The sequence below is a fragment of the Lagopus muta genome, chromosome 11, assembly GCF_023343835.1.
Source record: "Lagopus muta isolate bLagMut1 chromosome 11, bLagMut1 primary, whole genome shotgun sequence".
NCBI lineage: Eukaryota > Metazoa > Chordata > Aves > Galliformes > Phasianidae > Lagopus > Lagopus muta.
This window is the reverse complement of record NC_064443.1, coordinates 18,213,859-18,240,879: the sequence shown is the minus strand read 5'-3', so window position 1 is coordinate 18,240,879 and position 27,021 is coordinate 18,213,859. Positions and strand designations below refer to the sequence as shown.

Genomic DNA, 27,021 nt, shown 5'->3' with positions numbered 1-27,021 from the left:
GCTGTCCCTCAGCTGCACTGGGATGATGGGCAGAAGCACAGAGCCTGTCCTGCTGCCCCACCAAACAGCCCCACGGTGCTGCTGGGCTCCGGTGGCTCTGTGGCATTAGCAGAAGAGTTTGCTGCCTCTCTTCTCTCTGCCTTTGAAGAGGCCTTTGGTGACGGGCAGCAGGAGGTCTGGGTGGATCTGCCGCAGCACATCTGCTAATGGCATTTGCTTTTCTTTGTCTGGAGACCTGTAGGCAAATGCCTTCGCAGGCAGAATGCTTGGCTGGTGTTAACCTTGCCTCTGGAGAACAGTTTTTGTCTTCTGTCTCTAAAATGACATTTTCTTCTGAATGGCAAGGGCTGATCTGTGCACGGCTGTGGCTGGAATAGCAGACAGCTTTGCCAAACAGATTTGGTCTCCTTGGCCAAAGGTGCCCTTGGATTATTTCTGTCTCTTGGCACCGCAGTGCCTGTGCCTGGCTGCAAGGTGGGTTCTCCTCCCAACGTAAATAACTGCAAGGAGCCCACCAAGCTGCAGAGCTGCTGGTGACACGTTGCTCACAGATCTGACCCAATGCCAACGTGCTGCTCTGCGCTGCTTTGTGCCTCCAGCAGCTCTGATCACTGCTGCTATGGGATGGGCATCCCCAGACCAGCCAGAATGTGCAGCTCTCATGATTTGTTTGTGTGAGCATGGTGCTCCTGGCAACTTTGTACAGCAACTTCTTTTTTATATTCAAGGGTTTTTGGTTTTTCTTTAATACCTTTATAGGGATGGAGATGTTTGTAATTGATGATGCAGTTAAATGTTTTATAAATGGTACAATGAAGCTTTATTACCCCCTTCAGCTCGGGGGTTTACCAATCATTTGTCTCCAGGAGATGTTAATTGCTAATTGCTGCTGTGATTTTCGGCTGAGCAGGATCCTGTCTATAATGTGTCTCTGTTCTTGTGTAAGCTCATTTTTTTTCCCTTGCTTTTCATCTGTAATTATAATGGATTTTTTTTTTTTTTCCATAAAAAGTCATTTTGTACCTAGGGCTCTGAAGCTTAATGATATTTATGCATTCTAGCTGCTTTCTTGAAATGCCAGCTCAATAGGTAGTGTTTAATTCTTTCCATGATTTTTCTACGTTACTTTGAAGAAAATCTTATAAAAATGTTGTGTGGAAAGTTTGCACTGAAAGAGCAATGTTGTGCTGAGTTTTTCCATGCCTGACATGTCCTGTATGTGCACAGAGACTGTAGTGCATATATGGAGAGCTGTCTTGGCTTCTTGGGTTGCATGTATTTTACACTTGGAACGTGCAGGTAGCATTGTGCCTGTCTGTCTGTCAGGATGTCTGTCCTGATGTATGCTTTGCTGTGCCCAGCCTGCAGGTTGAACGAGATGTTGTAACATCCTGGCTGTATCTGCAGTTAATTTTGTGCAATAGTTTTGTTAGTAGATTTTTTGTAGCACTGAACTGAGCTGTGCCTTGGATGGTGGTTTGCAGTTTCCTCCCCAGCTCTGTCTGAAGGGTGGGAGCCTTCTGGGGGACGGGTCCCCACTGGGCATCACGGGCTGCTTCCTGCCACAGCTATCAGTCGCTATGTGAATAAAGCAGAAGGATGGCTACAAAAGGGTAGGAAGGGATGCTTAGTAGTTTCTGTACATCAGCTGCTGGTGGGTGCTGTCATTTCTGTAAATGCCATTGGGCAACTCGACGTGCAAACTTCCTCAACATCTTTTCCATCTTGTCACAGTGTAAGTGGCACATATGTGGAGAGGAAGAGTGAAAGTGCAAGCATTATGGTTGTACTGAGAGCACTGCTGCTCTCTCACACAACAGGGAGACGTAGATGTGATTTATTGCTGTTTTGTGTGAAGGAACACCGTATTCCTATCCAGAATTGCAATTAAAGCAGAAAGAATCTCGTCAGTCATCCGGCTGCGCTTCCACGGCTTGCACAACTTGCAAGTCAAACACTGAGATCTTCATTGAAGCAAAATTATTCTTTGTCACAGCGCAAATCGTATATGAACAAGGAGTTAATTGCACTGCTGCTTATTCTAATGAGGTGCTGCATCAGAGTGGAAGCTGTCACTGTCAGACTGGCGGCAGCAGGATTTCCCATTTCAGTGGAGTTTGTTTAATCTGTAGCACACGTTGTTGGCATTCAGGACAGGCAGGCCCGCCGTCCATTCCACCATGGGTTTGTCACAGTGCATTTGTATTAATAGAAGTCTGAGCACTGGAATACTTAGGAAAGTTCAAATTACAAATGAGGTTTTAAAAGTGGACGTCAAGAAAAAACACGATTGGAGCTGCTTAGCCAAGGGCTCCGGCGTTTTTCTCTGTAAATCTAATTCGGATTTTATATCTTTCTGAAAATTCTAAGAGCCTTGCTCAGCTACACTTACTTAAACCTGATGCAAGAAACAGCAGCTGAAATGTGTGCCCTCTGCTGTGCAGGAAGGCAGGCAGGGAGTCCGAGCCCTCCAGCCTTCATTTCCATCACCACGTGGTATCTGCTCTTCGATTTGCTGTTAATGTCTGGAATAAACGATGCTCATTCCTCCGTGATGTTGTTACTCTTTGTACTGAACTGTAGTTAACATGACCACTCTCAAATACCTATGGCCTAAATGCATTCCCCTTCCTCATCCTTTCTTTCTAATCGCGTTCTCTGCTCCTTTGCTTGTTTTGATTTCTTTAAGAGAAAGATGTTTGGGTTGGCTCATGTGGTTTTTTTTTTTTGCTTGAGGGATCAAAACTGCAGAGGATTCCAGGTTCATATGCAGGGATGGCTCTGAGCTGCTCAAGTGTAGCAGCCTCCTGAGAACTGACTGTTGGTCTCTTTCTGTCCCAGCCCCCTGCAGTCCATAGCAAATGGCTGTTTCAGGAGCCTCGGTGGGATGAGAAGCTCGTGTGCTTACAGAGGGGTCACAGAAAGTTGTGTGCAGCTGGAGGAAGTGAAGAAAGTGTGGCTTCGAGGTGTTGAGAGATATTCTGTGTGTTTAGATAACAGGACCTGAAATATTATTAACTCTTTAATACCATCTGTTTAGTGGCTTTTGTCAAAGAACATTCATAGTTCCTATGCAGACTTCATGTATATTATTGATTGGAACGAGTTACTAAGTTTTGTTTTGCATATGATTTGAGTTATTAAATAGCTTAGATTATCTACTGTAGGTAAGATTTTCATTCAAAGCTTGCCTTTTGTCAGGTGATCATTTGACACATGCTATTAGGCTTCTGTTTGCTTACTGCTAAGTGTAAGTGCAGAGCTGGGTGAAAGATTTTAGAAGATGCTCTGTTTACAATGTGTCAGAAGAGAAAAAGGTTCTTTGCCTTTATTGACACAAGGTTACGTTCTTTATGCCAGGATAACTGCAGTATTTGTCTTACTGAGCATCTGTAATAGAGACAAGGCTGTGCTGCAGCAGTGACAGGCAGGACGAGGCTGTGCCTTCAGCCTGACTTGGACAGTGCTCAGCTTACATGGGAGCAGAATGGTGTGCTGTCTTCTGCAGGGAACAGTGGTTGGTGTGTTTGATCTGTCCTGCTGTCCAAGCGTGTTTTCATCTGACAAAGGAAATGGGGCAATGAGCAGAATTAGAGAATGATACCAAAAATTTTGTTCATACAGCCTTTGTCTGAGACTTTATTTAGAATGATTTTATAGAATTTCTTTGTTCTTTGGGAGTATGATTTTTACATTAACAAGAAGGACTGCTGGCATGATAAGGTATGGAGGATATTTTCACCTAGATTTTTGTTATACTTGCTAACAAAATACGAACCTATTGCTGGTTCACCCATGGAAAAGAGAATAAATACAGTGGTGTTAAGATTTTGAAAGTGTGAGAAAGAAGCGGGAGAGAGCAGGAAGGAAATAACATGCACTTGTACATGGTTTGTAATATGTTTGCATTAAACTGTTGTTTTTCCCTGATGTCTGTCTGTCAAGACACTCCTGTCGCTTTCCTGAAGCGAGCCGTTGCCTGCAGAAGCAAGGGATGTGGTTCATACTGACTTCAGGAGGAGAGAGGTTGGAATTGCATGATCTTTGAGGTCCCTTCCAACCCAAACCATGCTAAGACTCGAGGATAGGGATCTGAGACATGGAAGTTGAATTCATGTGGTCAGATGGACGAGAGTGTATCACTGGAGAACGCACACTGACTACAAACTCTTTTGAGATGGGATTTCCAGATTGTTCCCAAGGAAATTTAGTGTCCAAATCTCTTTAAAATACAACTGGAGATCTCCTGGTCTTTTCCTGGAGACTTAGTTTAGGAAAAGCTCATTGTGGTCAATGACCTTGAATGTTCCTGGGCCCTCTCAGTGGCAGTCTTGATATGGAAGAACTTTGAAGGCACAGAAGCCACTCCTGCATCATTGCTCCCATGTGATGTGTGACAGCAGAACTTCGTGCTATGGGAGAATAGGGAGCAGTACAGTAACTGCTAACGACATCATTTTCCACAAAACCAATTTTAGTTTGCCATTTAGAGACTTGCAAACAGCCTTAGATAGCTCTTGCAATTGAAGATGATCATTGGCAGTGCTATTTAGCAACGCACTTAAACATCTGCACCTTCATCAGTGTTCCCCGAGATGCTCAGGTCAGTGTTGGGAAGTTGCTGTGTTGGCCGTTGTGCAGCTGTGCACACAGCAGAGGGACACCCCTGGGGCTCAGTGCTGTGCAGGAGGTGCCCTGCTGGTGCTGGGAGCCCCTCCTGGAGCAGTTGGTGCTTGGGCTGCAGCCCGTGCTCGGCTCAGCTTCCCACAGCAGCTGGCAGAACTTTACGGAGCTGATGATACAAGCAAAGCCACTGAGATTATATTGTCAGGCCTAAATTTATTCATACCCTTTCCTACAAAGCCTTTTGTTATTACTATTATTGAGACCTCTTCAAATGGGATTGCAAGTATAAAAGCATAATTTAATAGCTGAAACCAGGAATACCAGTTATGAGCTTGTGTTTGTTGCAGAGCAATGAGTTGACCTGCACCGTTGGGTTCTGCACGGCCTGTAAACGTGCTGTGTGGACTTTGTGGCTTTCCACATCCAAGAACCTTCTTTGGCTCTGGACATGGTTGACAGTTCAGTTATTGCTCTTCTTCTTTCTCTGCCCTGATCTTTTGTTATGTATTACTTCTTGCTTGGAATGAAGTCCAGCAGAAAAGGCTGCAGGCGGAAAAGCTGCTGTTAAAAAATCTGCTGGGAATTTTTCCTCCAGGTGTGTGGTTGTGAGCAGAAATCTGGCACTGCAGCTGCCAAAAATGCAGACCTTGTTTAGACTTCTGAAAATCAGTGATACTCACTGAAGGTGGTAGGATTTAAATCCCATTCTCACCATTCCCTCAACTGAAATGAGGATTATGGTTTCAAATGATCTTTGTAAAAATCCATGTTACAGAATTCCACAGAAAATGTCTCAGAGCTGTCCAGGATTTCAGACAAGTTAACACTTCCTGAAGCTCTCCATTAGGATCTGCTTTACCTTTTCCAGAGCTGAGGCATCACTGAAGTTAATGAGATGTAAGCTTGTAACTCATTCAGTTCCTTATGAAAATTCTACTTCATGATCAGTTGTCTTTTCCATTGTGTTTATTTCTTGTATTTCAAAACCTGTTATGATTCAGCATTCCTTTGGTCTACGTGACATAAATATACAGTAGTACAAATTTTTATGGTAAGTCACCTTTACTGGAAAGAAAAAGAAGTCTGTCGTTGCTTTTATACCAGTAGAAAAAGTAACAGAGGAGATCTCATAATGCGTTCAAAAATAAGGAAAAAGATGTGAAACAGAGACATGGGAAGACATAGAGCTTTTTTGCTAAGGGGAAAGTTGTCTTCATTTGCAGTAATGTGGAGGCAGAGGGGCAGCACTGAAATGTTGCATGATACAAGTTGAGCCACAAGCTGCATCCTGCTGCCAGCCAGCTGCTGCTGTGGTCCTCAAAGGAAAACAGCTGAAAGGAAAACAGGCTAAGAAGGAGGTGAAGGGAAAAGCGTCGATAGAGAAAGCAGGGATCTGCAAAGTTAAACACAAATTCCAAGTCCTTTGGTGACTCTCATGAAATCCTGAGATTCGCAGGGCTCTGCAGGGTTTGCCCAAGTGGCAGAGGGCAGGAGGAGGCAGGCAGGTGCTGCAGGGATGCGCTGGGGATGGATGGATGGAGGTTCCCCAGTGTAAATATCTCTGTAGTTGGAAACAGAGGTAAAAGATGTTATCGGTAGCAGGACTCTCCCATGGGATGCAACAGTGGTATTTAAACTCAGGCTGCATGCAACATTTGCTTTCTCCCACGGAGGCACTCAGGGTTGTCATGAAGAACTTCAGGCCTAGTGCGTCCACCTTGCCTTGGGTGCTGGGATGTCAGTGCAGTGTGCTGAGAAGGCAGATCCTGCAGCAGGAATACACGGCTGTGACACCTGTGTGCTGTAATCCAAGTTCATGTCCAGCGTGAGCATGGGTCCACAGGTGAGAAGATCCCTTCTTGATGCAAGAGGATGTTACAGTTTGGGTGAGGAAGTGCAAAGTGGATGTAGCTGGAGTACTGAATACCACTCTTGAATAAGCGACTTGCTCTTCAGGGCACAAGGATAGTTTATTATTGGGAAATCAGGTGGAAGTAACACTGCAGACGTTTAGTTGGGTATGAGATATCTACTCTTACACAGCATTTCTGAACAGCTAGCCAAGTGAAAGACAACCGTGGTTCTTCCCATGCTGCTTTATAGCAGCCAGGCTCCATCTCTGGTTCTGAGCAAACCGGAGGTGTTTTTGTCTCCAGTGAATGGTAGATGCAAATATATTTTGAAGGCAATTAGGCAAAGAGAATATTTTTATTTTTTGCTTACAACAAACTGCAAGCACAGAATTGCTAGGACAAGGCTGAAGGTTATTTGCTAAGATTATATGCCACATGTCATTAATCTCTTACCCACTGTTGGTTTTTTTTTTTCCTTTTATTAGCAGAATTTTAAATTTCCAGGAGAACTGTACAGAGCTCTAAGGGCACAGATTACAAGGCTGAAAATACATGTCACTGGTGGCTGTATGTGCAGAATGTGCGGCACTCACAGGGTGTTGTGGCTGTTGAGCTGTTGTCAGGGAACCTGCATCTCTCTGCCAGAGCCCCAGCAACATCAGCTGCCCTGAAATACTACAGATCAGCACATCCAGAAGTGTATGACTGTCATAAGGCCATTTTCTCTCGCTGTTCTTTAACAGCATTGCACTATAATGATAACAAATGACATAAAACTGCCAAATAGGTCTGCAGGGAAGAGCAGGCACGTAATTTCCCCAGCGGCAAGGAACACATCAGACATTGCTTCCCTTCCCATACACCGACCCCGTCGGACAGGAGGCTCAGGTGAAAGCTTGTTGTGACCGAGTGTTTGTGGCACAGCTGCACGAGTGCTGCAGGAAGGTGGGGGAGGCAGGGGCCTGCTCTGCAGCATCTGACACCTGCTCAATAATTGCTTTCTCAAGACAATTTTATGATGTTGTGCAAGTTGGAAGCTGTAATTTTGCTGTCAACCTTGTCCTCCCTATGTCCTTTTCTCTGGAAAAAGTACAGTGAATCTTCAGTGCAAAAGATATCTCAGTTTTAATTCATTATCATTGTTATAATGGTAGAGGCAGTTTTAAGGTTAGGATAGCATATACACAAGGTGGTAATTATTGCTCTTAAGCTTTTCTGGAGGAGAAGGCAAGGGGAGATTTTGCATTAACATAAAATACGGGAGAAGGTGACACGTGAATGCTGGCAGCATGCTGCTTCTCCATGATCAAAGGCCACTTGCCTAATCCCAACATGTAACTATCATGTGATTAAAAACGTGAGATCTCATGAACGTATAAAAAATTGTGTGTAGCAGAAGTACTTGATTTAAATGCATAATTAATAGCTTCACTCAGCTTTGCATCGAAATGCAAATTGACGAGGCATGTATCTGAGAGACTGAGGGTTCTGCACCAAAACACACCTATAAAACTACACTGACTTTTTCACTTGCAGACCGTTGGCTGGAGGGAAGAGAGAAGTTGGAAGCTGTCTGCAATTTTGGGTGAGTGCTGATTTTTTTTTTTCTCGCTTAGATAAATTAGTGAGTTAACAAAAACCAACCAAACAAAAACAAAACTTCAACCCCAAAATCCAGGCACATCCATTGTTGTAACAATTAACTTTTACTCACTAAGAACATTTGGCATGTAAAAACATTTAAAAGGTTGCACATCGACAAGTGGTCGGAACGCGTAGAAAACTCTGTGCTTGCTCGTTAGGGATCCGGTGTAACTGCAACCACAGGCTCCACCAGAACCCCCCTGCTGTGCCTGTGTGCAGTCCTGCTGAGAACTCCAGTGGATTCAGAAAAGACGACGTACAAAGCTTCTGTAGGTTCAACTGTCCCTTATGTGTTGATGTACCCAGTGCACACACACACACCAGTGCTTGCTGAGGCCTTCCACTTGAACAGACCAATCCAGTGAAATGCTCAGAGTCCTTGTTGACTTTAAGCCTGGTGAAACTACAGTTCCATATCGGACCCGAACTTGTTACTGTTAGGTTGGGTTTAGCTGTCTCACTTTCTGCTCTTGAGGGCACATCAATCCCATGCACATTTTTTTCAAACGTAATGCCAGGATTTGGTTGTTTTCTTTCAGTTTGGGAGCACTGAGTTGGTTTTTGTCCTAACTGATCATAATGACAGCTAAATGTCAGCTTCATTTCTGTCTCAGCTCCGAACATAAACAGAAAAGTATACAAAAAGGAAAAGTTTTTATACGCTGAATTATTTTTTTTGCTGTGTACCTTATGCCAAACAGTTTTGATTCTGCATGTGACTTACAGTCTAAATGCCAGACCTAGTTTTCCAATTATCTTCAGTATTTTGCATCCAGTGCAGAGAAAACACTATTAAAATAAATGCATTAAAAAAAAAACAACAACAAAAAAACAACCCTGTAACTTAGCTGAAATGTAATCCCATGGAGAAAAAAACACAATATTTTTCTATGACAGTTTGGGTATATTTCATGTCAAAACATGATCACCAGTCAAACTAGTGACATCTAAAACCAATACATTATTGTGACTTCTAAAATAAAAAAAAATCAGAACAAAACTAAAGTTATTATAGCTCTGCCTTTGTTAAACACCAGGGGCGGTGGCTTAAGCACAACAAAACTCCAGTGTTTTTCAAAGGTGTCTACTGAAGAGAATAAAAAGAAGAGAACAATTAACATTTAGTCTGTTACACTAAAAACCCAGGTGTACACATTTCTATTGCCTGTTAGCTTTACCTAAGCCTTTTCAACTACTACGAAAAGAAAAAAGATAACTCATTGTCCAAAGTCAAAAACATTCAAATCAGTTGATACAACATTACAGTACAGTCAACTAACATCCTTCAGGGTCTCCTTTTCCTCAGTTTGAGTCCTCAGACCAGCATTACAAAACTAGTTCAATGCAGTTTCAAAACTGTATGTTAGCTTTGCAAGATACTGTACTCTACTGATGGCTTCAGAAGAATGGGGTTGTGCTACTTTTGAATCACAGGTAACCCCAGCCTCTCATTAATTTCATTCAGCACTGCAGTTAGAACAGCATTAAGTTTAGCACAATAACTAAAAAAAGAAAAAAAAAGGAAAAAAAAAAAAAAAAAGAAATCTGGAAGCTAGGTGAAGCTGCCATTTGTGTCAAACAATTGCGATACGCTATACTAAAAAATTCTGAAATATCCACCTGTCCTCACCACTCTGCCACAAACTAGCAAAGTCAAAAATACAAAAGTCTTCAACTTCTCATTTTTGCAGAATAAAGCAAAAAAGTCTTTGTGCTCCTTACTACCAGAAGCAAAATATCCTCTGAGTTACCACATGTAATAGCTTCTGGATGTGTCGACTTGGGTCGGCTTGGTCTCTGCAGAACCATCCTTGTCCTTATCGCTGTCGCCTTCCCAGAGATTAATAAGTGGAGGATAGAGCTCATTCAGGGGGATTGAGGAGGTCTTTTGCATATATTTTTTCAACGAATGGTGGTAGTTTTTCCTCTTAAATCTTTTTGCAATGTAAACAGAAATGGAGGCAAGGCTAATTACAGCAAACATGGATCCCATGACCGCTGCCAGAGCAGTGCTGGTTTCCTGGTCTGAAATATCAAGCGCAAAAGCTGCATTTTTTGTTGTAACGTTAACACAGGACTTTTGTGTTTGTTGGTGGATGTTGGACACAGTGAGACACACTTCATAATCTGTAGAAGGTTGTAAATGCGTGAGGTTGTATTCGTGTACATCAACTGGGACCCGAGCGGTGTATGTAATGTGAGGGTTGTCAATCTTCATAGTAGCCGACGACCACTTTAAATTGGAAGTCATGACATTGGAGTTAACTTTCCAAGAAACTAAAATGGAATGTGATTCAGCTTGCTTCACAAAGATTTTCAGGACCTGGGTGCCATCCAGAAGCGTTCCGTTCACCCGGATTGTGGCGACCCTGGTGTCAGCTCCCTCTACGTTCTGAGCAACGCAGGTGTACCTCCCGGAGTCTTCAATCTGGATGTTGGAGATTTCCAAGGTGCCTTCGCTGCTCAGCTTGTATTTGTCAGAGAGGCTTTCAACAGTGACTTTATTTCCGAGGGGAGTGACCCAGTAAATTTCTGGCTCGGGTTCTGCCATGGCCCTACAGTCTAAGAACACCGTCATGCCAATGTCCAAGTTCAAGTGATTTGGAAAGGTCTCGTGAGAGATCATTGGAAGACACTGCTCGTTTGAATCCTGTGTTAGCACTTCTTTTACCTGTTGTCCTCTGTACTCTGGAGGCATGGCGCAGAACATGGAGAGAGGTTCCATGAAGCGGATGTTGGTTTTGTTTGAGTTGATCCAGTGAATGACGCAGTCGCACCGCAGGGGGTTGCTGTGGATGCTGATCTCACGCAGGTTTGGGAGGGACTCCACTGTTTTTTGGTAGACGGCGTTCAAGGCGTTGTTGTTCAGCATCAAACTCTCCAGGGCAGGGACGTTACGAAAGGCCAAACGATGGATGTAAGACAGCTTTGGGTTGTTGGTGGCTTCCAGCTTTGTAAGTTCAGGCAGGTTGTCCAGCGCGTACCTATCCATAGAAACAAGCTCCCCCATGTTATTGATTCCAAGCTCTTTCAATCTAAGCATGTTTCTAAAATCACCTTCTTGAATTTTATGAATTGGATTTTTGTTGAGATCCAGGAATTTTAGATTTGGAACTTTTTCAAGTGCAAGCTGAGGAACTTTTACCAACTTGTTGTCATAGAAGGAAAGACTTTCAAGACTGTCCAAGCCTACCAAGGCATTGCCAGGGATGTCTGTGAGATACATACCTGCCAAAACAAGACTCCTTAAATTGGAGAGAGGTTTGAAGTTCATATCTAGTATTCCAATCACCGGATTTTCTCCAATCATAAGAATCTCTAAGTTAGGAGTAGAATCAAACCAACGGCTGTCAATAACCTTCAATTTGTTGGAGTTGAGATGTAATCTTAAAAGATTCTTCAGGCCAGAGAATGCATTTGCAGAAATGCTGCTGATCTGATTATGATTTATATATAACTCCTGAAGATTGCAAAGGTCTTGCAAGCAGTAGTCAGTCATCTCCATGATCTGGTTCTCCTCCAGGTGCAAAGTAGTCAGCTGAGTAAGATTTGAGAGCCCCACGTCTTTGATGCTTGTGAAGTTATTTTGTGAAAAATCTAACTCTGTTAAATTAAATAGCAGTTGGAGTTCATCTGTGGTCTTTGCAATATTGTTGCTTTGTAACAGAAGGACTTGAGTGTCACTGGAAAGATTGCTGGGGATTTTTGTTAAACGAAGGTCATTGCAGTCAACTGTTGTGGCTTCCCTGTATGTTGACTGTGGTGTAAACCATGGCCTGATTTCGCACACACAGAGCTGGGGACATTCATTACTCTGTACGGAAGACTCAGTTAATGAATTCGTTAGCAATTCTAGCACCACCTGGCAAACAGTTAAAACTAATCTAATCTTAGCCATGCTGGTCAGCTAGTGAATTCAGCTCCCCAGCCCCTTAAAATAACAACAGACCGAGAGCGTAATTTGTTGTCAGGCAGGAAATGTAAAGCTTAAAATTTGGTGTGAAAGGCTTGGACATCCAGAAGATGAAAGTTGATTTTGTAAGAGAAGACAATAAATGGTCTGAAGGCTCTCAGCTGCTCCTCTGTGTTCCAGGATCTTCTACAAATCCGTGCCTGAAGATAAAACAGATAAGGAAATGTTATGCTCATGTGTCATACACAGTTTGTACATTCTTTCTTTGTCCTTTAAGGAAAAGGACCTGTGATGACAGCTGCAAGCATTTTAATATTCATCTCTCTTAAGAAAATTCATAGTTGGTACAGTAAGATATGTATAGTTTGGAACTCTCCTCTATTTCAGATTTGCATGAGATCATTCTTGAGTGACTACAAAAATATATGCCATCATCTGAGAAGAAAACTTCCAGATCTCTTATTTTTATTATTCAATATCGGTCTGAATGGCTTAGGAAGTGTTGAAGGCCCAGGACGTGCTTTTGAGTACAGGCAGATACCAAATGGGTGCTCAGAACACGATCCCAAGTAGAATTCAGGCTGAGAGTGTTACTCCAATGACTTGTGCTTTGGCTGTAGAGAATTATGGCTTAGAAACATGTGGCTTCCTAAGTTCCAAACAAAATGCATAAGAACTTTGACAAAATTCATCCAAGTTAATCAAATCAGTTCCAGATAATAGTTTAGATTTGATCCAGCTAAGCGCCAAACAATAACACCAAATATGATTAGATGCCTGCGCTGCCCTCCTTTCAGCTGTTTGCACTGTGCTGTGTGTCACCTGCAATGTTCCCATCACTGAGTAAACTGCAGGATTCACGTATGTTTGGACACTGAAGTTCTCATAAGGCACGTGTTGAAAGGAAGCCTGATGGTGTCCATCAGGCCTCTCAAAACGTGAGGTGATGCTGCACCTCGTGCGATAGGGATTGCAGTGAATTATGTGAACGACAAAAAAAGATGAATCGTCTGAAAACCCTCGAGTTGTGCTTGAAAAAGACTAAGAAACACCGATGAACTGTAGTAGAAGAAATTAGGAAAAAGCTGCTTTGTTTTTCATTAGAATTTAGTGAAGCCTCAACCAAAGCCCACAAAAATAATTCTATATAAAATAGAAGAACTAAATACAACTTTAAAAATCGTCATCTAGACAGTGGTGACAGGAATGACATCTATAATCCATAATTATTGCAAAATCTGGTCAGCATATTAAGTAACTTATTTCAGATGATGATAAGCAGTACAAACCAAAGGGCATTTTTATTTTGGTGCGCTGTTATTTGTTCTGTGGTTGTATTTTGGATGAAGAGAACCAGGAACATTGGCCAGAAAGCATCTGACCCTGCTGAGTTAGATTTTCTGTCTGGTCGCAAAGATTTCAATTAGAGATGAGAAGACTGTGCTGGAGGGGGAAAAACCAAATGCAGAACAAACATTCCTTCTCAAACAACTCTGAACTGATGGAAGAACTGAAGACTGACTGCATTAGAAAAAAATCCTAACGATGGCACTGTAGTTGTAAGAATATACACTGCTATAGAGGGATGAGGAAGGTGACATAAACTGAGTTATTCTGGCTTTTATAGAAGCTTCTCTCAGTAACAGTCCATTTGTAGCTGATGCAAATAAGAGTTCTAGCAATACTGATGATGTCAGAAGCTTAATTAATTCCAGATTTTCCAGCATTTGTAGTATTTGCCATGTAATAATTCATGATCTAATTCAATAACGATCTCAGAGTTTTACTTAAGAAGCCTCGAGCTGCAGTTCTGTGTGGTCTGTTCCCTTGCAATATGGACATTTCTCTTCCAGCTTTGCAGTACTGGCTCGGAGTGAGGCAAAAAGGCAGCAGTACCAGGCAGCAACGTGCACCAAACCACATGCAAGAGGTAAATCTGCTCCACTCCTTCAAAGCCTGTCCTGCAAGTTGTTTCTAGGTGGATGTACAGAAGGATGTCCGTGCCTCATAAAGCTGCAGTCCCTACTGGTATGTTAGCACTGATTTAACTCTGATGTAGTTATATGAATCATGTAATGTTTTAAAAATGAAACTGCCTGAAAAAGACTTCAAAGCTTCTATTAGAATGTGGGGGAGCACATCCAGAGTATTAAAAAAAAATAATAATTCAGTCATTTCTTTGTCAAATATTTATAGCATCATACACATTGCATTTGTTGTTCCTCCTTGCTAAGAAGGTATTTCTGGATTAATTGAATTGACTTCTGGCGTTTTTGATCACTGTAGGAATATGATTTTACAAGTTAGCAGTGACACTTCCTCTTCTCTAGTTATTTGCTACTGCAAATAGATTTAGTTCTCTTCAACTGGAAAATGTTCTTTGGAAATGACCTCACATTATTGTCTCCAATCTCCCCCAGCCCAGGGAAGCATGGATGAAGCCAGTAGTGAAAATCCATTGTAACGTAGGTTCTGATCAGCTCCACATGCCTACCAGTCTAACGCTGTGCTTTGAGAATGACATCCAGAGGCCACAGCACAGGGAAAGGCCAAGTCATGGACTTTTGCATTACCTGCTGCCTATGCTGTAAGACCACATCCATCGCTGTAGTAAAAACTAAAAATGTGGCAGTTATCAGTGGAAAAAGTGTGCTATGGTATTAACTAAACAGTAATGGCTGTTTGTTCTGTGCTGTGGTGGATGTGTTGGTGGGTCAGCTGAAGGACACCCAAGCTTTGAGAACGAACTCTCTGACACTACATGGTTCAAAATGACCACTGATGAAAAACTGCAGAGCCAAGCAGATAAACCAGGCGTGGGTCCTGGGAAAGAGGGAATCATCCCAGCTCCCTGTGAACTCAGTGAAGCGGAATGAAGAAGCATCTGAGTGTCGTTATTTGAGTCTCGTTATTTGCTGATACCTCCGTGTTTTTGCCCAGTGAGAATCCTTCTGTGCCGAGTCACTGTGTTTGGGGTTGGTTTGTTTGAAACAAACACAGTTCCTCCATGGTAGCTGAATGCAATAGCAGCCAGTGAGAATTCAGGGGGCTGGTTCAAAAGATTTCAGCTTTGGAAAGCCACGCAGTTAATGCTTGCTCCAGAAAAGGGGCACATAAAATCATTTTTTTCTGAAACTGATGTTTAATAGGGGCCATGTGATTGGTGGAGGTTGTTTTGAGGGCGTATTAGAAACTATATATGTTTAAAAAAATATCGTGTGGGGAAACTGCCAGGCCTGGGAAGTGCAGTGCAAGCTGTCCTGGCGAGGCTCAGCGTTGACTCTGTGCTTTAGACATCAGCTTTTAGCATTCTCTGCCTTCCTTTCTGTTTATGAAATTCATTTTTTAGTGCACCAAACCTCTACAATAGTCATTACAGGTGAGAACTTGCTATCAACAGAAATAATGCTTAATTTTATGGGAGATGCATAGAGGGAATTATTTCGCTAGGGGCTAAATAAATACATTTTCCATAGCACCTCTCAATTCCCAGAGCATTAGGAAACCACATTTCTGTCAGTAAGCAAATCCACAGCTGATGTCTGGGCTATCAGTGTGCTCATATTTCTTGCAGACTGAAAATGTGATCATCATTCTTGCTTCTTCCCTCCCAGTAATGCAAGGAGGAGGATCCCTTCCTGTCTGGGTTGTGAAAACTGCTTAACTTAGAGTATTTGTTTTACCAAGGGAAGATAATGGTAGGGAAGAAGGGGGTGGCATCCGGTTCTGGGGCAGGAGGGCCTTCATTGCAGTGCTCCTGCCCCAGAGGGGAGCTGTTGATTGTTCGGTTGTTGGGGTGATCCAAGCAAAAAGCAGGGTTAAATTCTCATCGCATTAACAGGAGAACTTTAAGGAACAATCTCGAAAAAAAACCAACCCTATTCATCGCAGTAGTTAATTTGCCAGCTACAAAAAATAGACGCTGAATGTGTTTTCTTGGCCAAAGGAAGATGAAGCATTGTCGCTTCAGTGGCAGTTGTATTAATGGTCACTGTTAACAACTGCTGAAAAAAGAAACAAGATAGTTTGCACAGGGCTATTTGGGTACCTGTTTAGAAACAGCTATTCTTCTATTCCAGCAGAATAGAAAGCATCACCCTCTCCACAGTTAAGTAGTTCATTCTTGAAAAATTCCCTTTCTATTGCAAGTAGCATCAGCGCAGATTTTGGTTGGCAGCCATATATGCTAAACACGCCTAGGTAGGAGTCTGAGGGATCAGATACATAGAGAAAATTACCTCAGGCTAAGACAAGCAATTTATTTTGTGCTTGCTGTGAGCCAGAAGCACACGCTGATCTGCAGCACCTCCCCATTTCTCCACAGTGCCATTTTCATCCAGCAAGCCTAAGCAGTGCAGCTAGTCTTTTGGAAAATTGTCTGTTGTGCTAATGTTCTGTTAATGACTTGTGCAGCTTGCTTATTTCCCATCATCATCGTTTGTGAAACGACTCTTGTCGGAGCTCCCTGCAGCACCAGGGAAGCTCAGCGGCGGCACTGCGGGCTGTGGGGAAGGCCTGGGCCACGCAGCCAAGTTGTGGCAGCACGTGGGCACATCTGTCACACAGTGACGCCCATCTGAATGATCTGGAGAGCCTTCAGCTAAAGCACGGGGATTGAGAGAGCTGAGCGCAGGGCAGAGCGCATACAAAGCATTGCTGACTCGGGGCAGGAGGCACCCATGGGGCAGGGATGCTGCGACAGGCAGGTGCGCCTCGAGCCCTCTGTGAGAACAGCTGGCCCTAGCTGGGTTGGGACATGGGCAATTCTAAGAAAAGGATGTTGAGCTGAGGTGTTTGCAGTTCCATATCCGTGCATTTTGTGTGGAGGAGAGCTGGCTTATTGGCGCTGCGCTGCACTTTAACAATAACCTTCAATAGCGCGACGTGAGGGAGACATTCGTGTACGGCCACAGGCACGTGTGTGTGCAGCCAGTAACCTGCTAGGGAAGTAAGCACAGCACAGAACCTTCTCTGAAGTGTTGTGTTCCCATCATTGGGTCTGACTGCAGGCGAGAGTCGCAGTGACCTCGTGTACCTCCTAGAGAACGCCTGCTCCTGGACCCAGAGGTGCAACTGACCTACATGGAGAGCTTGTTTCCCCCAAGAGTCACATTTGGAAGGGCAATCCTGTTCAGAGAAATACTGAGGAAATATAAAAGAAGCCTTTTCTATGGAAGTTTTTAAAGCTGTGGATGTCATCAGGAAATAAGATACTGACGGGACTGCATGGGTAAAATACAGAAAGGTCAAGCTCGAATGGTGCGAGTCACTTGAAAAAGCACACCAGAATCTGAAAATGGGAGTTTGTTGTTAAAAGCAAAGACAGAAGAAAGGAATTACAGAATATGTAACAAAGGAACAAAAGCTTCAAAACGTGTTCTCAGGGATTTGTAATATTTACAGTTTGGGGTTTGTTTTTTTTCCATACAAGTAATGCGTTGCTTTTTAAACTGTATCTTTTTGTCTGCTCATACGTTCCAAAATAAAGTCAGTGTTTAATTTTAGGGAAAGCTCCAGGGAAGCGGGGAAAGCTGTGATGAGAAGGCGATTTGCTGTGTTTCAGAAGACAACCTCAGCATGTTTTATCTGTACTCTTTTGAAAAATACTAGCCTTATCTCCATGGAAGAAATGCAAAGAGCATCCTCTTCATAATTCTTGCACTTCACAAACAGCATATGACATCTGACGTTTAAAAATTGCAATTTATTGTGGGCCTATTCGTAAAGCTTGTGTCTGATGCAGTGTTTTTCACTAAAATATTGAAGTAATTTTGTGGGAGAGAGGAAAATCCTTTCCATTTATTTACTGATCTTTAGTACAGAGGGATATCCAGCACAGTACAGTTACTGTACATGGATGGCCCATCAAATCAACCTTCGAATTGCAACCCTGCTTGTCATCTGTTTGAAAATCTCTTGCAAATTACCATTAACAAGTCATATTAGAAACATCAGGAATAATAAGTGCTTTCAAACAGTGGGCTGTCAAATTACATAGTCTGTTTGTTCTTTAGGAAGGAAAAATTCATAAAAGCATATAAAAGCCTTGAAAACCTGAAAGGCAAGACATGTTTGTTCAGTAGTAATATTCTTACACGAGAAACTCAACTTATTTTCTTAGCATGTTTGTTTTCATAAGAAAATGTTTGTTTTCATGAGAAAATAGGTTAATCTTGAGAAAATATGGGCTGTTCCTTTGTGCTCATGACTGTAGTTTTCATCTCCTCCTACACAGGGTCTGGTCCTGTTCAGTACGAAGGCAGTAGTAAAGCTTTTATTTCATTCACTGGAGAAGAATCATGCGCCTTATTATTATCCTCATTCTATGTAATTACCAGATAAAATTATTTGAATAAATTGGCTTTCATGACAACCAACCAAATCATTTCTATCCTGGCTTAAAAGCCAATTTCATCTCCTTGTAGCTCTTCTGCACTGGAAGGCAGGACGAGTTCGTGGAGCAGGCAGAGCAGCGTGCCCCAGCCTGGCCTCACCTGCGCCCTGCGGAGCTCTGGGGCAGCTGCACAAAGATGGCACGTCCCCCTGCTAACCTGCATGTTCTGCTTTCCAGCACATCCAAGGTACCGTGGTTGATGAAGGACGAACCACGGAAATTCATTCATTTCCAGCTGTACGGCTGTCGTGCATTCATATCCTCCTGTATATTTTAAATGCAAGGGAGAATTTAAACCTAATTGGTTTTAGCTTGTAGAGCGTCAAAGATTTACAGAGCATAGCTAATTTTGGGAGACCTGTTCCAACTATTTTTTGCATTTAGTGTATTTGCTGGCTAAAGCATGAAGGGAGACAAATATTACAGAGACATTACTGCATCTTCTAATTAAAGAGCAGGCAGAATTCAATCTCGGCACATTCCAAATCTCTGTACCAAATGAAAGGATCTGAAAAACTTGTTACTCATGGGGGTACGTGCTTCCTGCATTTCATACTAGAATGACTCTGGCAATAGGAAGCAGAGACGGGAGGGTCCAAATCAAATTAAGAAAAATAATAAAATATTAATGGGAATTTTAAAAAAGGAAATAGCTCTAGAAGAAGAATGGGGGGATTTAAAAGCCTAGGCTAGTTTTTGGATTAAATTCCTGGTTTGTTTTCTTTTTTGCCTGCTCCAAGAAGCAAGACAGCTTTGCTAGTGGATGTTGTACAAATGCTAAAATGTGGAACGCATAAGAAATATTTTCAATAAGGAGAAATATGGATGCCAGAACTGCACAGAACTTCCAGAGTGCAAGAGAAAAATCGCCGTCGTCTCTCCTTGCAGGCTGGCTTTCTGGCAATGCGATTCCTTTGCTTCCTACACAGTTCTAGATCAAACTCCAGTTAATGAGTCACCGAGGATCCCCGTGGTCGGGAAAGACCCCAGCACGTAAGTAGTTGTTACTACAGTAAAAGATGCCAGACAATCTTTCCCTGAAATGGTAGCCAGTAGATACTCACTCATTTCAGCTTTTATTTACGTGCTTGTTATGAAAAGGACAGTGGTGCTGGCTTTAGGACGTTAGCAACACTTAATAATAACACTTATGTAGGTGTGCACACGTGTACATGGAATGAGCAAATCATACATAGCTCCACCTTTATCTTCAGGCAAGAAGAAAAGAGGTGTTTTTTTCCTGTTGATCCCTGTTGCTACTTCAGCAATTGTTTCCTGCGGCTGTACTACGTCTGTAGTTTTCAATTATGGGTGATTAAGTATGAATCTATACTTTATTATTAGCTACATCTATATCTACTCCAATTATATGTGTAGCGTGCGTACACAGACACCAGCTGCTAGAATAAAATAGACCTTTATTGATTTTTTTCCTGGAGTTATACGCTTGCAAGATCAAATTTTCTATTTCTGAGCTATATTTACATGTAAATGTTAATAAAACCATATATCCACTCGCCTGATAGAGACCCCTTATTGTTCACTCAAGACTAGCAATAACAACATAAATAGATTTATCATGGGAGGCACTGAGAGATCTAATAGAAAGGCTGTTAGCACGGAGGCAAAGATCTGGAACTCAGCCAAGCTGAGATGGGATAGAAGTAATTCCATTAAATGGCCATAGATTTGTTTTTGGTAGTCGTCTGAAGAAAGGTTTTGTTCCCATCCATGGAAAAAGTTATTTTCTCCCTAGTCAGATGGCTGTATTAAACGACCCTCCCCTGCCACTCCTGGCAAGTTTTCTGGGCTTTTGAATGGGTTTCTACACGAAGTTCCCATTTGTCTGAGAGCCTTCTGCTTCTATTCACCACCGATAACATCAGCCACCCTGTAATGAGAAAATAAACATTGTATGGAGCGCGTGTGTTCTATCATTTCACTCCAAAACTGATATAGCAAGTTTTGCTTGAAATGCAGAGCAGGTCATCTACCACATCACCTGAGAACGGAGAGCACGTTAATAGCCTATATTCACCCATTTCTTTTTGTCTGAAGCGCCACTAAATCTTGAGTCTTGGTTCTATATGGAAGCTTTGTTCTATATTTTCCAATCTTGCTTTGAGAATCACAGAATTGTAGGGGTTGGAAGGGACCTCCAGAGATCATCGAGTCCAACCCCCTGCCAAAGCAGGTTCCCTACAGCAGGTCGCACAGGTCGGCATCCAGGCAGGTCTTGAACATCTCCAGAGAAGGAGACAGAGAAGTTCAGGACGTGGATATATATATGTATGCATGTAGAAAAAATAGGTATATGTTTAAGATTAGACCTACGAATCGTTCCGTTAGCTCCAGTTCTTAGTCTTGTCATTGCCAACTCAGCAGCTCCTCCACAGATGGGTTCGTTTCAAAGTGCTTGCAGAAGTGCTGCATGTGGCAGAAGTTATTTTAAGTTAACAAAACTCTACAGATAAATCTTTACCTAATTAAGGTGATTTATCCAGGCATGGTCACGTTTAATCTGTCTGTACTAGACTTGTCTCACTCTCCAGCTAACTTAGAACATCCATCTGCTTTTGCTCAGTGCCTGGTGCTGCTGTGAGCTGCTTGTAGAGACCTGCTCTTGCAGCTTAGCTCTTGTTCACCTATGGGTCAAATAAGTTAGCTTTGTAACACATCTACACTTCAGTGCAGTGCCTATTGTGAGCAGTGGGTCTCTGTCAATATTTACTGTTTCTGTTAAGAGCGACAGATCGTTTGTAATTTAAAAATTGAGCAAGGCCAATCAGTAGCTCATCTGCATCCCAGTAATTATATGCAGCACATTAGCAAGGTATGCATTTACTGGGCATTTTTGGACTCGCTTAATAGAATAAATGAAATGATGTATGAGAGAAACAGGATGTGGAGGATTAATTGTAACAAGGACAAACATTTCCAAATCACAAAAAAGGTAATTCAAGCTGTGACTGATACTTTACATATATGTGTGTGTGCATATGCATATATAAAAGTCAGTCTACCAAATTTTGGACTAACTTAGGAACTGTCCCAAATAACATCTGTGTGTTCATTAGTAGTTACTTAATCTTTGATTCTTGATGTTGTGGGTCAACCCATGAAAATCACAGAGCCCTACAGCACACGGTCCAGGCAGACAGGAGAACCCTGCTGCCATCACAGTGGATGTGCTGAAAGCACAAGTCTGCTGTGCCCCTCTAGTTGTGGTGCTCTGGTCGTGAGTCACACAGAGCTTAATATGAATCCAATTGTAAGTGAACTGCAAAGACTGCATTTTGCTTAATGACCATCAAGTTACGTTGACTGCACAGAAGTAGTTGTGAATGAAATACAAAAAGAATCAATGATGAGAATACGATGAACCAGGTTCCAGTAAAAAGAGGAAAAGGCAAAGGACCATTTCCCTTGAACTGGAGCATCACCATGCCTTCCCCCATGGATGCCTGCCCCCATCTACCAGTGTCATCTTTAAAACTTGACTCTGGCAGGATAACCTCTGGTGAAACATCCCACCAAGAGACAAAGCTGCAGGCTTCTGAGGTGGAGGTCTGCATTGACCACATCATCAGCAGGGGAGGTCCTCCAGGTTTGGGAGGTAGTGAACAAAGGCCTTGGTGCTGGGTGGAAAAGGCAGATGTTTCTGGAAGGTAAGACTCCATACCTGCACGAGGCCAAAGGGGCACAACAGGCACAGACCTCTGGGGGAGGCTCAGCTTCAAGAAGGTCAGATTTGTGCTCTAATCAAAGCTGACTGATGCATGAATGCTACGTTCACGGCTGCTGCTTAAATTAAATACCTGGAAATGAGATGCTGACAATCCCTAGAATTCCTAAACAAAACCTGTAAGTCATCTATCTTGCCTACAGTGTTAAACAGACCACTTCAGTTTGTGAAGTGGCCGAGGAAAATACTGCCCTGCATTACCACCAAGGACCAGAGGTCAGCACTTCGGGGGAGAGAGTTATGCAGCAAGAGCATCGTACCAAATAAAGTAGGAGAGAGCTGTTTCTCTGTGGCGCTTTTATAACATCTGTGCATTCTCAATACAGCATCCTGTTAAGTGTTTCAGGACTTATTTACAACTGCTTTTCCCTTATCTTTAAGTATATATATTTATAAAAAAACAACAAACAGGTATCTGCTCCCTTTTGTATGCTTGATCTTTAGAAATTGTGCTCCAAGTAAAAATCTGTTCCCATTCTTTTGGCAATTCGGTCAGCTGGAAGGTCAAGAAGATGCTTGTACCACCAATCAAATTAAAATCTTACAGTTTAGAAGGTGAAGTTGTGAAAGCATTCAATGTTTTATAGTGGAATTGAAGAGCAGACACTAATTCTCTTCTCATTGATGCCAAAGACTTCTGCTTTCTTCATGAGGAAGAGAACTAGGCCAACTCAAAATAGGCCAATCCAGTATTTTCCTTCAGTGCCACACATAAAAATGAAAGATGACGTCTACATTGCAAAACAAAATTCAAATAAAGTTGCAAGGCTTCAGGAAGCAATAAGAGAAGGTAACTTGAAGTACCTCAGTCCAGGTACCCCTCAGAATGGCATGGAGGCATGCCCTGTTACTGGCCTCATGAAGCCAATTAGTGGAGGATTAATCAATCAGCTGCAGGAAGAGAGTCTAGAAAAGCAGGCTCATCACATGCATGCTCAGTAGGCTGTTTCTTAGCACAGTAGCCCTCTGATTTCCCTTTTCAGAATCCAGGCACTCTGGTTTAGGGAAGCAGGATTACCACGCGCTGACAAAAGCAGCTCTAAGCCAGGTAGGAATCAAAAACGTGAGCCCATCTTCTCATAGCAAGGCACATGCCAAGGGTAGAGCTGCAGATGAGTGCGAGAGCACTTTGTTCCTGAAGTGAACTGCTGTGGATGTGTGCAGGTGCACGTGGTGGTGGTGGCACCCAGCCTCGCTCCCTGTGCCCCATGCTGGCATCACCGCCTCCAGCACAGCTGGGAGAAGGTAAGGCTGTGCACTCAGAAATGAGGTTCTGGGTTGTTTTAGGAAAAAAAAAAAAGTATTTTGTATTTACCACAGCATTTAAGGCCCGATCCTGCTAATTACTTCACTGGAGCTCAGGATTTAGGATTTGCTGTGGGAGCTCTGTGCATCCTGCAGGACGGGGCTCCTCACCGCATGAAGATGTGAGCGCGGCTCTGGGCTCACTGCAAATTACCACTGTATAAACAGACAGCAGCTCAATGGATTTATGTGCTGCCCAAAAGTTTGCATGGATTTTCTGCAGTTCTCTGTCTACAAAATGTCTGCCAGAAAAGAAAAAAAAATCTTGAGCTTGGGAGGATGAAGTATCACACGTGTATTGTTCATGTAGCTATGGTAACCTACAAATGCCACCAGTGTTTCCATTTCATACACAAATGAGGGGACAGCTGTGGAGACCACATGTCTGCCAATGGAATAATATATGTGAACTAGGATGGCTTGGCCAGAAAATTACAACTCATTTATATTAATCAGGGCTTCAAAGAACGGCCATCTCTGCAGAGATGAAGTCCACAGCAAAAGGGAGTGATTTTGTTTCTCAAAGTGTTTGGCTCTTCAGTAAACATCTTCACCATCCTCCTACTTGCCGATTTAAAAGTAGAAGTGTTGTGAGCAGGCAGTGCCCTTCTGTAAATCTCACTTCACTTTTTCCCTTGGTGTGGTCTTTTTTTGCTGCCTGCCCTCAGTCTGGCCCGGCCCAAAGCCCACCTGGGAAAGCAGCAGTTCCCAAGCAGGCAGAAATTAGCTCAGAACTGGAACCTGGCCGCCAAAGTGAGACAACAAAAACAACTTCTTTTTGTTGTTGTTGTTTTACTCACTGATAACACTAACAGAAATAAAAGCTTCAGAACAAATACTATTTTTTTTTTTAAGTTGTAAAAATATGAACTCTGACCTTGTATCATCCCCACCACTACAATCAACAATAAGAAAGACAACCTAACATACTCAACAATACAAATCAACAGCCTTTTCAGCCAACTACTGAGCTGCAGTACAGGCAGGGCTGCGATGCAAGGCAGTCTGAGTGCCCCTCGGATCCCCAAGCAGCAGCTGGGGGCTGCCAGCAGCAGAACAGCACACACTGCTCAGCAAAAGTTTCCCTGGCTGCTGCAGTGCCACGCTGCTGTAGCACCTCGAACAAAGGCTGCTGCATCGGGGCTGCCACTGCAGGCAGCCAGCACTGCTCCACGCTCCGCGCGGTGATGGTGTGAGCCTTCCTGAGTGCTCGTGTAAAGGACTGCATTTTCTGTGTGATAAGGACTGATATGCGTCTATGTGTGTTTTTAAAGCAGAGCTTCCTCGCTTTCAGCTGGGTTCCAGCCCTGTTAAACCAACGGGAGCAGAAGTTTCTCGTTGCAGCCTGTTGGGATGCTCTCAGCATGGACTTACATTAATTACTAACAAACAAAAGAGGCAACAATGGTTTTTCACAGTTGACGTTACAATGCCCTTATCCTTTTGTAATCTACACAACCTGATACAAAACCCTACTACTTTCAACAGTCAGCAATATTCTTCAGGTCTGTTCTAGCTAAATGGAAGATACTTTATAGCATCCCACCAGCTGACCTTTTGAAGTCCCAACTGCCTACTGCACTGGGTGTTTCTATAAGGGCTACTTGAAGTTTGACTCTGATAACTGCACACCTCAACCCAGCCCTTCAGACACCTAATGGGGGCCGACGTTCAGCTTCGGACATTCGAAGCATCTCCAAGATCACCCGGTGTGTACGTCAATCCTTCCCAATGAAAAGTTTATTGCCTCGTTCCGAGATGCGGCTTTGTTTACAGCGCAGCTTTAAGTCTGCGAGAGAAGAACCGAGAGGTTCACAGAGCAGTTTCGTCCGAGAGATTCTAACGGGAACCACGGAGCTCCTTCGGGACAAACCCACAGCGGCTCCCGCGCTATTTGGGGCGGATTCCGGAGCGGATTTCCCCCGTTACCCAGCGGGAAGCGCTCCCCGAAGCGGCACCAGCAGCAGCCCGGGGCCACCCGCCGCGCTCTCCCCGCAACACCGCGCCCGACCCGCAGCCCTGCGGCAGCGCGGCACGGCTACGCGCGATTTTCAGCCCCGCGAGCGGCGTGCGCCGGAACGAGCGGGCAGCGGGGGCCGATAAAAGGGGCGGAACCCCCCCACACCAGCACCGATCGGCACGGCGAGGAGCGCGCGACGCCGGAGGAACCCGGCCTCGGACCAGAGGCGGCCCCGCGCACACCGCCTTTATCCCGCGCTCCATTGTTCCACCGCGGGCTCCTCGTCCGCTCCCATCGCTCCGCGTGAATGCACGAGGCCAGACAGCTGCCGGGACGCGCTGCCATTCGCATGCAAATCAGAGGGGGTGCGGACGCGCGCCACAAACTTCAGCCCGGGGCGCGCCCCCCAGACAGGAAAATAATAACGGCCGTACGCCACGGCAGGGCCGCTGTGCCCGACTGCGGGCGGCAAACTTTCCCCCCTCACCAGGCATCCCCGCGGCGATCCCCACCGCGCCCCCCGCCCCTCCCAGCGGCACTTACCGGCGCCCGGGGGGGCGCTGTCCGCGCGGCCGCTCCTCTCCCGCACGCAGCGGCGGCGCCGACATCCGCGGCAGAGAGAAGGCGGAGGGACCGAAGGGAGGAGCGCAGAGCCGCGCCGCCGCCCGCCCGCTCGTTCGCTCGCTCTGTGCCGCCGCCGGCGCGCACCTGGGTAGGCGCTGGCGGTCAGCTGACGGGCTGCGCTCTGATTGGCTCCCCCGCCGCGGCGGCACCATCTGCGCGGGGCGGGACGATAAGAGGCCACGCCCACTCGCCTCGCTCTTCCCCACGTAGCCCCGCCCCCCGGCGCGCTGGGAGCGTGAGAAGCTTTCGGACGTCCTTGCGCGCACCTGTAGGCTCTCCTTGTACGCACCTTGCGCCCCTGAGACGCTGCAATCGCGCGGCTCGTCTGTGGGGAGAGGGATCCCATCCGCGGCCACCCGCGGGAGGTGCGAGGGTAGAGCCGGGCTCTGCTCAGCGCGGCCCGCAGGCACGGCGCGGTGCCCGGGAGCTGCTCCTGCCCCCGGCCCTGGGCGCACGTAGGGGTGCGGGACCACGTGCTGCTCGTTAACTCCTCATTAGGCTTCAGACTCAACAGCTGCTGACAGGAGGGCGCGAGCCGCGGGTTTCTCCTCCCGGTGCTGCTGGCAGTTATTTGTGCGTTCGGGAAGCTGCCGGCACGTTGTGAGGGAAGGGATCCTGCCGTTCCGCAGCGCTGTGCCCTCGGGCGGTGCGTGCTGCCGGCCGGCTCCCACCTGCCGCGTGACTCCGGCTTTCAGGTGCTTTATGAACTTCAGCACAAGCGATGCGGAGGACAAAGGCGCAGAGCCCAAGTGGTGCGTGCTGTAAAGCGCTGCCGATAAAGGCTGCGTTTGGTTTCTGCCCTCTAAAGGGAAAGGAGCTTTCATCTATGGAGCAGTTGTTTGCAGGTGCTGCAGTTGCACCCGAGTCCGTTTCCAATTGAGGTGATTGGAGATAGAGGAGATCGTCCTGCTGGTGAGTAAAGTGGTGCTGCTCACTGAAACCACACTGCGTGCCTAT

General features: G+C 44.6%; 1 protein-coding gene and 2 long non-coding RNA genes across 4 annotated transcripts in view; 2 read left to right on the top strand and 1 right to left on the bottom strand.

The window, feature by feature from the left end:
• LOC125698896 (uncharacterized) overlaps window positions 1–9,667 on the top strand; it is a 68,567-nt gene extending 58,900 nt beyond the window's left edge. For both annotated transcript variants that reach the window (XR_007379363.1, XR_007379364.1), the window contains one exon: window positions 8,016–9,667. This is a non-coding gene — a long non-coding RNA (uncharacterized LOC125698896). The remainder of the gene's footprint in view (window positions 1–8,015) is intronic.
• LRRN1 (leucine rich repeat neuronal 1) lies at window positions 1,382–26,164 on the bottom strand. Its single transcript, XM_048957815.1, has 2 exons — window positions 25,984–26,164; window positions 1,382–12,236 (listed from the first exon to the last, which is right to left on the bottom strand). Exon 2 carries the CDS (start codon window positions 12,019–12,021, stop codon window positions 9,871–9,873), a length of 2,151 nt encoding a protein of 716 aa, XP_048813772.1. The 5' UTR covers window positions 12,022–12,236; window positions 25,984–26,164; the 3' UTR covers window positions 1,382–9,870.
• Window positions 13,895–19,959, top strand: LOC125698897 (uncharacterized). Its single transcript, XR_007379365.1, has 2 exons — window positions 13,895–14,064; window positions 14,457–19,959. It is a non-coding gene; the product is annotated as an uncharacterized LOC125698897 (long non-coding RNA).
• Window positions 26,165–27,021: the final 857 nt, after the last annotated feature.